General features: G+C 44.1%; 1 protein-coding gene across 2 annotated transcripts; it reads left to right on the forward strand.

Moving 5' to 3' along the window:
- Positions 1 to 1,683: 1,683 nt before the first annotated feature.
- LOC128757495 (zinc transporter ZIP4-like) lies at positions 1,684 to 8,251 on the forward strand. 2 transcript variants are annotated; one of them, XM_053862825.1, is made up of 12 exons: positions 1,684 to 1,962; positions 3,383 to 3,676; positions 4,511 to 4,712; positions 4,902 to 5,083; positions 5,367 to 5,547; positions 6,266 to 6,438; positions 6,551 to 6,736; positions 6,828 to 6,932; positions 7,066 to 7,111; positions 7,185 to 7,337; positions 7,435 to 7,622; positions 7,695 to 8,251. In XM_053862825.1, the coding sequence occupies exons 1-12, from the start codon at positions 1,753 to 1,755 to the stop codon at positions 7,821 to 7,823; spliced, it is 2,049 nt and encodes a 682-aa protein (XP_053718800.1). In that variant the 5' UTR covers positions 1,684 to 1,752; the 3' UTR covers positions 7,824 to 8,251. The 2 variants fall into 2 exon arrangements, with proteins under 2 accessions (XP_053718800.1, XP_053718802.1); XM_053862827.1 differs by lacking the exon at positions 1,684 to 1,962 and adding an exon at positions 2,866 to 2,956.
- Positions 8,252 to 12,447: the final 4,196 nt, after the last annotated feature.

Consider the following 12,447-nt stretch of genomic DNA (forward strand, 5'->3'; position numbering starts at 1 on the left):
AGAGTGACAGGCGGATGACTGGGACATCACTCCACATCTGAGACTTGAAATAGCACCATTACCTCTATTGTAGCATACTACCACGATAAGTGCTCCCATTAGCAACTTGCATGTATTTATAGTACAGTTCCACTACTTACAGCAAAGTGTACTCCTACTGCAACTCACAGTGCAACTATTGAACTGTTAAAAGTGCTGCTTTGCATAACTACTGACCATAATAGAACTTCTGTCTCTCTGAGATGTTACTGCCAATAATAAGCCACTGACACAGCAACTAAACCAGGGATCAAAGATCACTTCTTTTACTGTAGCTCCACATCAAATGTTATATTTTATATAATTCTGATACATCTAAATCAGAGGTCACAGTGGTCCGTCCACCCCCAAACTAGTCTCATGTTTCAGGCCAGTTCACTACAGCAGTCAGAGAGTAACAACGCCATCTAGTGGCTCTGTCTAAAACTTGAAACAACCGAGTTTGATGAAAATAATCCACTTTGAGATATGGACAGTTTTCGTTTCATTGAAATTGAGGCTTATGTAGCACATTATGTTGACACAAAGGATCGCGGTAAGCTACATTGTCGACGGTCTGGCTCAATTAAAAATAAAAATAATAATAAAAAAATAAAATCAGAACTGTAAAATTATGTAAACAGCATAAAACATTTTTGACCTTTGACATTATAGTGAGCGAGTGAGTCAGAACAGAAGACGTGGCAGGTGTACCGTCATGCTTATTTGGGATTCATGCTCATCTTTAACACTGTACAACATAAATCATATTTAACAGCACATTAGAAGCCCATTATAAGAATTACCGTAGTTGATGGGTGTAGAAATTATTCTTTTCCTTATATTTAAAACTACACAAACGATAAATGATTAAAATAATAATAAATCATTTCAGTGTTAATGTGTTATGACAAAGTTGGCTAAACTAAACTGAACTATAACTATTAATCCTGTATGGATTATCCTACATGTTTTTGGGGTTTTTTTGCAAACTTAGAATTCATATTTAATGTGTTTAAGGATGTTGTGAATGAGCAGAAGCAGCCATTTAAATTCATTAATAAAGTGGTGATTAGATTTCTTTTTGTTTCCGCTAAACATCAAGTCATTTCCTTTGTTATTATTGATAGTTATGATATCAAATAAGGCTAATCTACTAATAGGTGACAAGTTGACTCCATTGTTAGAACTTTATTTCACATTAGAAGTTTGAATAGTGAGAAACAGAATCCTAATATATGGTGAATGATGTCACCATATATTTGCCTGATTGCCTGTTACATATTTAGCAAATAAGCAGTCCACAATCTATAATGTTCAACACACAAAGTGAAGTAATATTGGTGGTCAAATGTCATTGTTTTTACTTCGCTAGTGACAATGGCCAGAATTGTTTGGCTTGCTCTGTGTGAACTTTTCAAAGAAGAGCAAATTAGAATTTTTATCAGTATACGTTAAATTGTAATTTTTACTAGCGTTGAATGAGGATCCTCAGGAGTTTACAGGCGGCAATATAAAAGCCAAGGTAAAGAACCAGCCTCTTCTCAGCCAATCACAATTCAGAGTGCAGTTCCTGAGAAACTGCTTTGCAGTTGATGAGGTCTGTCAGCTGAGCTCTTTAAAGCTCAATGTGTGCTTCGAGTTCCTGGAGACCGTATACCTGTCTGCCGCGTCTGTTTGAAATTTGAATCTTTTTTCATCAACTGTAAACATAGTCAGAGACAATATCCCAAGATGCCGGCTTCAGTCCCTCTGAGTCTCTGTGTGCTTTTCGGCTGCATCATTTTTGGATCAATAACTGCGTCTACGATCCAAGATGAAGTGTATCAGTCTGTGGTTGGTGCCGTGTCTCCTGGACAGGACAAACTGACCCCGGAGGTGCTTCGTTTGCTCTTTAATACGCTGGAGAAACGTGTGCAGTGCAGCGAAGTGCCGTGTGAAAAGGTAAGTTATATTGGGCCGTGGCTGCTCGACACGCTTCAGACACCAGGACAGAGATCGAGGTCCAACAGATATGAAGTCTGTGCCCTGCAGCACTGGTTAACCAAACTGGAATATTTAAGTTTCTTTCCTTTTTTTTTTTCCTCTTTTTTTAATACATACCAGTATATTTCTATCTTAAAAAAAAAACAAAAAACTCACAAGGAGTACATTCACTTTACTAGGGAATGTGAATGAATTTGTTTTGTTTTGTTTTTTTAGCAAAAAAAGAGAGGATCAAATGGCACAGTCATGCGATCTTCAAAAGTTTGCAATTCCTGAGACATGACTCAAAAGACAGGTCTTTTTGTTGCTCTTTTGGCATCTGTGTTAGGACGATTTCGTTATCCACATCAGACTCAATGGCTAACCAAAAGGGTGTGACTTCATAGTTTTTTCCCACAGCAATTTTGTCATATTTGACTTTCAATAATCATTAATCTGATCTGAATTGAACATTGCACATTTTCATCCTGCTTGGCACAAACTGCCTCTTAGTTCAGGTGGTATTCGACAGGACATAACGTCAATACAATAGACTATTCTGAGTTGGCACTGCTTAGCAAATGACGACTAACAGTGGACCCATTGTAAACGTTCTCACCTCATGAAAGCCGACACGATATACGACACCTTCTTCGAAAGCTAACAACCAACATTACGAGTTCCCTTCTTCTTAGCATTTCCTCATGCAGAAACTCGTTCATGCAGCCACACGCAGTAGGTATAAACGCACTCTTCCTGTAACCTGAACTGACGCGACAGCTCCGTTTCACAGAGCATATTTGTACAGTACAATTCGTACAACGTTTACATCACAAAGCAAACCTCGCATTCTACGAGTGTCAATGACGTTTGGAAGTGAGACATCACGTTAGTCGTAAGCTCTGTTTGCTCTGCGCTGCAGTCTTTGGCGTCGCGGGTCCGACAAGGAACAATCCATTGTTCTGTCGCGAAGGTGTGTGTAGTCAAGTTAGAGGCACGTCAGGTCTAGATCTAAAATGTCTAGAAAGAATATGACGAGAGTCACGTTGGTAGATCCTCTGCATGTTCTTATGTTGTTATGTTGTTACGCATGTCTTCGGACAAATGAGGTGAAGTCAACCGAAGTGTAAAATTATGTTTAAAAAAAAATTTAAAAAAAAAAAATTGCTTATGCTGTTATGTTGTTACGCATGTCCTCTATCTTCGGACAAATGAGATGAAGTGAACCGAAGTGCAAAAAAAAATAATAACAATTATATATATATATATATATATATATATATATATATATATATATATATATATATATCAATCTGGCACAAATCTATCAAATAAAAATAACATAGATTCAGATGTCATAGATTTAAATGACATTGTGTTCTTCTGTGTGTCTGTACAGTGTAATCTAACAGACGCCGTGCATCAACTGACCCCCTCCATACAAGCGGGCAGTGTCAGCGTCTCAGAGTTCCCTGCTCTGGCTGCGGGCTCCGTCTTCTACCTCACCGCTCCTGGTCCGGCGTGTGCGGCAGCTGACCAGGGCACATGGGCTGAGGAGACAGAACACTTCCTGCACAGGGCTGCACATGGAGAGACCGCAGCAGCGAGCTATAAGGAGGGAGAACTGAACATCGTGGGGTTAGACACCATTGTGGAAGAGCTGAAGGAGCACAACTCAACAGGTCACACCGAGGTTTGTCTCCTGACTCACAGCACAACTTTAGTTGATAAAGTAGATGATTTGATCAAGTGAGCGTCACAAGTCTTTGGGTCATGGGAGGAAGCCCGAGTACCCGGAGAAAACCCACGCAGCCACAGGGAGAACATGCAAACTCAACACATAGTTGGATTCAAACCCTGAACCTTCTTGCTGAGAGGCAGCAGCGCTAACCATTGGATGACTTGAATTCTGTCACTTGGAGTCACTGCATTGAGTCGCCTGTCAAAGTGCAGTAGACATGTCACCACCATGGTCTTGCTTTGTCATGTGCTTGGTTTTCCAACACGCTTGTATCGTTTTTATCCTTAGGGCGTTTGCTCAGTGACTCTATTTATTACAAGCGCTTGAGAGTTGCTTAACTTGATGTGCCACATAAGCAATGTTAATGCTGATGTCCTCCTTTTTAAATAAATAAAAAGCTCTTCTGGATTAACTTGTAAGAGATGTGAATGTTGCTCAACTGAAGTATCCAAACAGGTTCATTTTCTATTCCCACGTGGAGGTGGTTGGACTTGTTGGGTGAACCTTTCCGTCACAACTGCTCACAAGCGTTGTTTGAACACAGTACGGAATCCCATGGTGACCTACAAAAATGTCTGATATTATTCCATTCACCGTGCAACAAGCCTAGCCACGTCTCTCTGACCAGGAGAACAACATCCAGTCAGTGAGAGGGAAACATCAGTAGCTCTGTCATAAAATGAGAAAAGGCTTTTAAGGTCAACATCATTATCCGTTATGTTGAATTACTTGTGCCATATTAATCTTGTAATTCCAATCTTTGCCATTTCCTTCCCTCATGAAAAGGCCTGCGTAACAGCTGATGAGATCATGACTGAGGCTGGAGCCGTTTTTCTGGGCCAGAGTCAGCCAGCAGGTCTGGTCCTTGGCCAGGTCCTGCACCATGCTTTGGAGGGTCGCTGCTTCACGGGAAGGGCCCTCCCTGAAGAGAGTTTCTTCCTGGATGACATCATGGTTCGCCTGGGGTCCCAAAATTTCACCCTCCACGGTAACTGCAAAACAACCTGAATTGTTCTCGTACAGGTCGACGTGAGTTTTGTAACATTTCTAGAGTCACATTAGAACAAGTGGCTGCCCATGAATTAAATGTTGCTCGAATAGTTACATTATGTTGAGAAGAGAAGCTGCTCATGTCGTCATCTTCAACAGTTAGAGTGAGATATTTTCTTCTATCCAGACCTCGATACTCTGATGCACCGTCTGAACATTGGACCCAACCACGACCACGACCATGATCATGACCATGACCATGACCACGACCACGATGCATCGGAACACACAGCTTCCCAGGACAGAGGCCATAAAGACAAGAAGAGGACTGTGCCAAAATCCAATTCCAGAAATTACACCTGGGAAGAGGCAAGTGCTACTTTTTCATTTCCGTTTGCCGCAGCCTGGCTACTTGTCAGTTACCGTCATCATCTTCCTAAACCCCCATGTTACTTCATAATTTAAAAAAACTTCATTGGATTCCCTTAACTGGGCAGTTTGAGTCTAACACCACCGGAATTGACCTCAGGATAAGGTCCAGACTGAAGTTTATCATGTATAAATGGTTGTGTATTATACAAAAGAAAAAAAATCAGTGCTGAAAACATTACCACGTTTGGGTCCGTTGACCTTATCGGAGTTTCTTCTGCAGTACTGCTTCACAGCACAGGAGCTGACACGCATCTACGGCCTTGAGGGAAACAACACTGCCTCCCCTGAACTGGGTCGGTCTGGCTTGGCTCGACTCAGCCCTGCACTCGTCCAGCAGATCATGAGTGGGGCCTGCAGCAGAGCGGGACATTCGACACCAGACGAGCTCACAAGAACTGAAAGTACGTTTGTCAACACAATCAATGAGGTTCACAAAAAAAAATGTTAAGTAGTACAACATTATTACGATTAATGAATTACAACAACAACAAAAAATTATTTAATTCAACAGTTTGCTCTCCAGTCAACAGGGAACCTTTGTAAGTGCAGGAGTTCCACTGATCACAGTGATGCACAAGACACGTGGCAGCTAGGATGATAACAACAACAACAAACATGGAGGAATCCCTGAACAAAAGAAGCAAAAGCATCTGTTTGCTTTGGTTCAGGGAGGTTTTTCACTACACAATGGCCAGGGTTTCCACTACTCTGAATGGACTTGAAATTCTTATAAAACTGAAATTCTTATACAAATATATTCAAGACATTAAAAGGGCTTTAGTTTAAATAAGGTGATATAAAAACTTGAATATAGACACCGTCGTGATTCATTGTGCTATTGTCAAACTGATGCAAAGTAAACAATATTTTGTTGTTTAAATGTATGTACGGGTCCATCATTTGATTCAGTAATATACCAAATATGTGCTTCTCGTGCCAAATATATTTTAAATTGGACTGTTTTCTTGAAGTTATGAATCATTCATGTTTCAGTGGATATGTTTTCTGAATGTTTCAAAGAGGTTATCAATTGACTTTGCTGTGCTTTGTCTGTTGTGTCTACAGTCAAAAAGTTAGAGAATCAGTCACAAGATTTGTGTTCTCGTCTGCTTCCATCAGGATTCCTGTACGCGACCCTGGCCAACGTCGTGATCACAGTGTTGGCCATGATCGGGATCGTGCTGCTGCTGTTCACAACGTGCACCGGAGCGTTTCAGATATGCGTCCAGTTTGCCGTCAGTCTAGCAGTGGGTTCCCTCACCGGAGATGCCTTGCTCCATTTGGTGCCAATGGTGAGTCCCTTACCAGAAAGCGTCACAACACGGAAATAGCCCACTCACGATAGAATCCTAGAACCAAGTGCGAGCCACAAGTTTAAAGCTTCTGTATCTTTGTGTGTCTTAGTTTCTGGGTTTGCACGTACACTCGGATGAGGCGTCCGAAGCGAGACACTCAAGTGGCGACAGCCATAGTGGACCTGCAGACTACACCTACAAGATGTTGGTGCTGGTAGCCGCTATCTATTTCTTCTATCTGATGGAGGCCATTTTCTCTCTGATCACAAACAAAGATCATCATCATCACGAGGAGGTAACAAGACATGAGGGATTTAAGACTCCATCTAACATATTACTGCATTACTGTGCATGTCACTGAATCATCCTCTCTCTTCTCCGTCCAGGAACAGTCAGAGCCCCACCACTGTGATCACGGCAGGGTTTTAGAGATGTATCACCAGGAAAGGAAACAGAAAAAGAAACTGCAGTCAACATCCGAAGTCCAGCTGGTGAGCGATTGCTTGTGCCATCACAAACAATTTTTCCTCCTTCCTCACACTTCACCTCTGAGTAATGCACAACGTTGTGGTCTTGAACAGTTGTGAAAATGGCTCCATCTAATGAAATCGTTTTCACTCTCAGTTCAACGGCGAGGAAGAAGAAAAGACCCATCACGCCAAAACAAGAGGTCGGCATGGCGAGCGCATCAACATCACAACACTGTACAAATAATCATGTCTGGGAATTCTTCTCTCTCACAGAGCAGCGGCTGCTGCCGATCATGATCACTCTGGGTGACGGGATCCACAACTTTGCTGATGGTTTAGCCATGGGAGCGGCTTTCTCCAGGTCCTGGAAGTCTGGTTTAGCAACATCGATTGCTATTCTCTGTCATGAGCTGCCACACGAGCTGGGTGAGGAACTCACTCACGCAAGCATTAGGACCGGCGGCGGCACCGAAGTGGGGTCCAAATTTATGGCCATACATTTCTTTTTCTTCTTTGTGTCCAGGTGACTTTGCTGTTCTACTCAACTGCGGGCTGTCAGTGCGGAAAGCCTTGCTGCTAAATGTTGGCAGCGCTCTGACCTCCTTCATTGGACTTTACATTGGTCTGTCCGTAGCCACCGACATAGCCGTAAGCCAGTGGATCGCCGCAGTCACTGCGGGACTGTTTCTCTACGTGGGCCTGGCCGACATGGTAGGTGTTTCAAAGCACAACCAGCTAGAGTGACTCTCTGGTATTGAAACAAAATGTCTCCTCTGCTCTCAGATGCCCACAATGCTTCACATCAAGTCCAAGCGACCCTGGCTCATATTTCTGCTTCAGAATGTGGGTCTGCTGACTGGGTGGGGTGTTCTGTTGCTGCTGTCGATTTATGAGGAGCAGATCAGCTTCTAGCACTGAGTCAAACACTAAACACTGAGTCATTCGTCCGCTGTTCTCAGCCGATAACAGCCAATATATACAACTTCACTCAAGCATTTAAATGAAGAGGACACCATGCTCACAGGCTTAACAGTGATTGGCAGGTTTTTTGTTCACGTCAAATGAATTCTGTCACTTACAGTCAACAAAATATCTTGCCACTTGCCAACAAATGAGTGCAATAATGTTTGAGGAAATACATTTTTTTTTATCTTCATTATCTGTTTTTCTAAGATTTAGATTCATTTACAATGCAGTTTTTATTCACGAGTGTTGCTGGAACTTCACTGCTGTTTTATAGGATGTGCACATTTCTTTTCATTTTTGTATGTTTGTACAGCGTTTTCTGAATTTATGCTAATAAGACACCACAGAGGAAACTACGATCGAGATGTATTGGTGGAAAGAAGAAGTGCAATAACTTTAATGTCACTTTATCACAAATACTACACATTGAACACAGTCACTCAGCCTGACTGCACAATGTTTTTCAATTATAAAAAAATACTATGAAGTTATGTACTCTGTATTCTGTGCTGTCTGAAAATAAACATATCTAGATTTTCCCTTGTGTATTTTTTTTTAAACTTTTTTCTTTACCATGATGAAATACATTTTTTCCCTACCAGTCAGTAGGGAGAGTTCAGAGTACAAACATGACCTTAACAGTGATATATGTCCCCTCTGAACAATAGCCCACTGCAACTGCCCAAACCCAAAGGCAAGCGCATATAACACCACACGGTTGGAAAGACAAGACACTACGAGTCTTATCTCATCCCTCCACCTTTCTAATCAGATGTGAATATCTCCATAAGGTACAGAGTCCAGTGCCAACTCACACATATAAAAAGGGAAGACATGTGCAGGAGCCATTCACAGGTCCCAATCGCTCCACATCCTATTGCAAGTGCTGCTCAGCCTTTTGCCGTATGGCAGACAAGCAGTTTTTGCTGATGCAACACACTTGACTTTACTGTTACAATAAAAAATTATCACTGAAAATGGACCTTTGAGCTTGTAACGTGGCTTCGGGGTCGCGTGGAAACTAAATAAACAGAAAGGCCGCCGACTGAAAAAGGAGTTTATTGAAGAAAATCCTCCTCACAAGGAGCTCACTTTCCCAAAGTTAGGTCACATGAACTGAGACAGTTTCAGCTAAAAGAAAACGTCTGACCTCAAGTGTGGAGAGGTCAAAACTGACACAAACAAAACTTGCGCCCTCTAGTGCCCACCACCAAAAACAACAGACAGAGAAGTCATGCTTAGATTGTTACGAGCTTATCTTAAAATAGTGCTTCAAACCGGCAGGATGCAGTTCTGCGTGTTTAAAGCCAAGTTATTGGTACACTGAAATGATGGTGACCACCATTTAGACATGATGTGTCTTATTACTCCTCCATGGACCGTCACCTTATCGTGGTGGGGGTGTTTGAGTACCTCAGTGATTCAGGGAGCTATATTGTCGGGAGCCTTGTGCTCCTGGTAGGATCATCCTTGACAAACAGGTCAGACTAAGTACGGTCCATACGACTTTATGGAGAAGGGAAAACGGGGCCCACACCTGGAGCCAGGCCTGGGTGTTGGGCCCGTCAGTGAGCGCCTGGTGGCCGGGCGACCCACGTAACCCGGCCGGGCACAGCCTGAAACAGCAGCATGGACCGTGCTTCATCCATCCCATCGTTGCCCCATGGGCTCACCACCTGTGGAGGGCATTCCAGGAGTCGGGTGCGCTGTCATTTGGGTGGCAGTGGAAGGAGAGAAGGCTGGCGCAGAGACCCTGGGCTGCATCGGTTAGCTCTGGGGACATGGAATGTCACCTCTCTGTGGGGTAAGGAACCTGAGTTAGTGCGGGAGATGGAGCGTTACCAGTTAGATCTGGTGGGGCTCCGAATAGCAGTTCGGAGTATCCGGCCTTCTTGGGGGTCCTGGATGGGGTCCTATGTGAGACCCCACCCGGTGACTCCATTGTCCTCCGGGGAGACTTCAATGCACACGTGGGCAATGACGGAGAAACTTGGAGAGGCGTGGTCTTGGAGAGGTCTGGACTTCTGTGCTAGACATGGTTTGTCCATCACAAACACTATGTTCGAACATCGGGAGGCTCATAACTGTACTTGGTACCAGAGCTTCCAAGGTCGTAGGTCAATGATCGATTTTGTGATCGTTTCATCTGACCTGTGGCCACATGTTCTGGACACTCGGGTTAGGAGAGGAGCAGAACTGTCAACTGATCACTATCTGGTGGTGAGCTGGCTCCGATGGCGGGGGAAGCCTTTAGACCGACCAGGTAAACCCAAACGGATAGTGCGGGTGAACTGGGAACATCTAGAGGACGAAGTCGTCAGAGGAGCATTTAACTCACACCTCCGGCAAGCTTTTTTACGCATCCCTGTGGAGGTTGGGGACATCGAGCATGAGTGGTCGGTGTTCAAAAACGCCATGGCTGAAGCTTCAGTTGCGAGTTGTGCCCTGAAGGCCATCGGTGCCTCAAGGGGCGGCAACCCAAGGACATCTTGGTGGATACCAGAGGTCAGGGAAGCCGTCCAACTGAAGGAGTCGTATTGAGACCTAATGTCTTGTGCGACTCCTCAGGCAGTTGCAAGGTACCGTCTGGCTCGAAGGGCTGCGGCTTCGGCTGTTGCTGAGGCCAAGCAGCGGGTGTGGGAGAAGTTTGGAGAGTCCATGGAGGAAGACTTTCGATCGGCACCAAGGTGCTTCTGGAAAACGATCAAGCACCTCAGGAGGGGGAGATTACAGCAAGGATGATTTGCTGCTGACTTCAAGAGAGGATGTAATTGGCCGTTGGAAAGAGTACTTTGAGGAACTCCTGAATCCGGACATTCCGCCCTCTGTAAGAGAGACAGAGCTGGAGGCTGATGGGCGGTCTTCGTTAATTTCTCGGGCTGAAGTCACTGTGGTAGTCAAAAAACTGCACGGTGGCAAGGCTGCGGGAGTTGACGAGATTCGTCCTGAAATGCTGAAAGCTCTGGGTGTTGATGGGTTGTCTTGGTTGACACGCCTCTTCAACATTGCGTGGAGATCTGGGTCGGTACCGGACGAGTGGCAGACGGGGGTGGTGGTCCCTCTATTTAAAAAGGGGGACCAGGGGGGGTGTACAAATTCCAGAGGCATCACACTCCTCAGCCTCCCTGGTAAGGTCTACTCTAAGGTGCTGGAAAGGAGGGTCCGATCGATAGTCGAACCTCGGATTCAAGAGGAACAATGCGGGTTCCGTCCTGGCCGTGGAACTACGGACCAACTCTTTACTATTGCGACTGTTCTCGAGGGTTCCTGGGAGTATGACCAACCCGTCTACATGTGCTTTGTAGACTTGGAGAAGACGTATGACCGGGTGCCCAGGGATCGGTTGTGGGAGGTGCTTCGGGACTATGGGGTGAGTGGTTCTCTACTGAGGGCTGTTCAGTCTCTGTATTCCCGGGGCGGGAGTTGTGATCGTATACTTGGATGCAAGTCCGATGTATTCCCAGTGAGGGTTGGTCTTCGTCAGGGTTGTGCTTTGTCCCCAATCCTGTTCTTGGTCTACATGGACATGGACAGGGTTTGCGGTTTGGTGGCCTGATGATCCAGTCTCTGCTCTTTGCAGATGACTTGGTTCTGATGGCTTCATCATCGCGTGACCTACAGCTCACGCTGGATCGGTTTGCGTCTGAGTGTGAAGCGGCTGGGATGAGGATCAGCACCTCTAAGTCCGAGACCATGGTTCTCAACCGGAAACGGATGGATTGCTCTCTAAGGGTAGGGACTGAGATCTTGCCTCAAGTGGAGAAGTTTAAGTATCTTGGGGTGTTGTTCTCACGTGAGGGGATTAGAGATTTGGAGATTGGTCGGCGAATTGGGGCAGCAGGGGCGGTATTGCAATCCCTTTGCCGCACTGTTGTCCATAAGGCGTGACCTCCTGAAGCTGCTGCCCCCGCGACCCGGTAACGGATAAGCGGACGACGATGGATGGATGAATGAACTTATGCAGGTGCTGAATTTGGAACATGAATAGGAATCAATGTGTAGATGAAGACTTTTATCATGAAAAGGCTGTTAAATACCGCCTTTAAAGGGTTCAACATTTTCAAAACTGAACCAAAAACAAGTTAGAATATGAACATTTAAATGTCTTTAAAATATATTAAAAGGTCTATAATGAAATAAAACATATAAAGAGGACGAGTTTTGTACTCGTCCTCTTTACATGTTTTATTGTAAAAGAACAAAAATATCCATCGGTCTGTTTGAACATTGCAATGAAAACTAATCTTTCTTCAACTGAGTTTTCAGACTGATGACCAAAACAAATTCAGGACCCAATGTACAAGTTATGAACAGCATGTAGTGGATTCTCATGGTTTTGTTACCATTATCATCAAATAATCTGAATTTATACCTAAATGTGTTAACGTAAGGTTAAGGCAGATATTTTGTTTGTTCTGATCACGAGTGGACTACTTTGCACCATCCAAATTAAGAAAATAAATGTCGGAGCCCAATAGTGTGATAACTTTGCTAGAAAGAATATACTTAGCTTAGTGCTCTGATGACAGCACAGTCAGTCGGCAATAAGTCATTGTTGCAATGTCAGCCT

The sequence above is a fragment of the Synchiropus splendidus genome, chromosome 4 (genome assembly GCF_027744825.2).
Source record: "Synchiropus splendidus isolate RoL2022-P1 chromosome 4, RoL_Sspl_1.0, whole genome shotgun sequence".
In the NCBI taxonomy this organism is placed as follows: domain Eukaryota; kingdom Metazoa; phylum Chordata; class Actinopteri; order Syngnathiformes; family Callionymidae; genus Synchiropus; species Synchiropus splendidus.

Excerpts from the sequence above, each read along its gene's own strand:
- LOC128757495 (XM_053862825.1), top strand. The coding sequence starts at position 1,753 with ATGCCGGCTTCAGTCCCTCTGAGTCTCTGTGTGCTTTTCGGCTGCATC. Across the intron at positions 4,713-4,901 it reads CCAAAATTTCACCCTCCACG|ACCTCGATACTCTGATGCAC; the intron begins GTAACTGCAAAA and ends TCTTCTATCCAG. Across the intron at positions 7,112-7,184 it reads CCATCACGCCAAAACAAGAG|AGCAGCGGCTGCTGCCGATC; the intron begins GTCGGCATGGCG and ends TCTCTCTCACAG.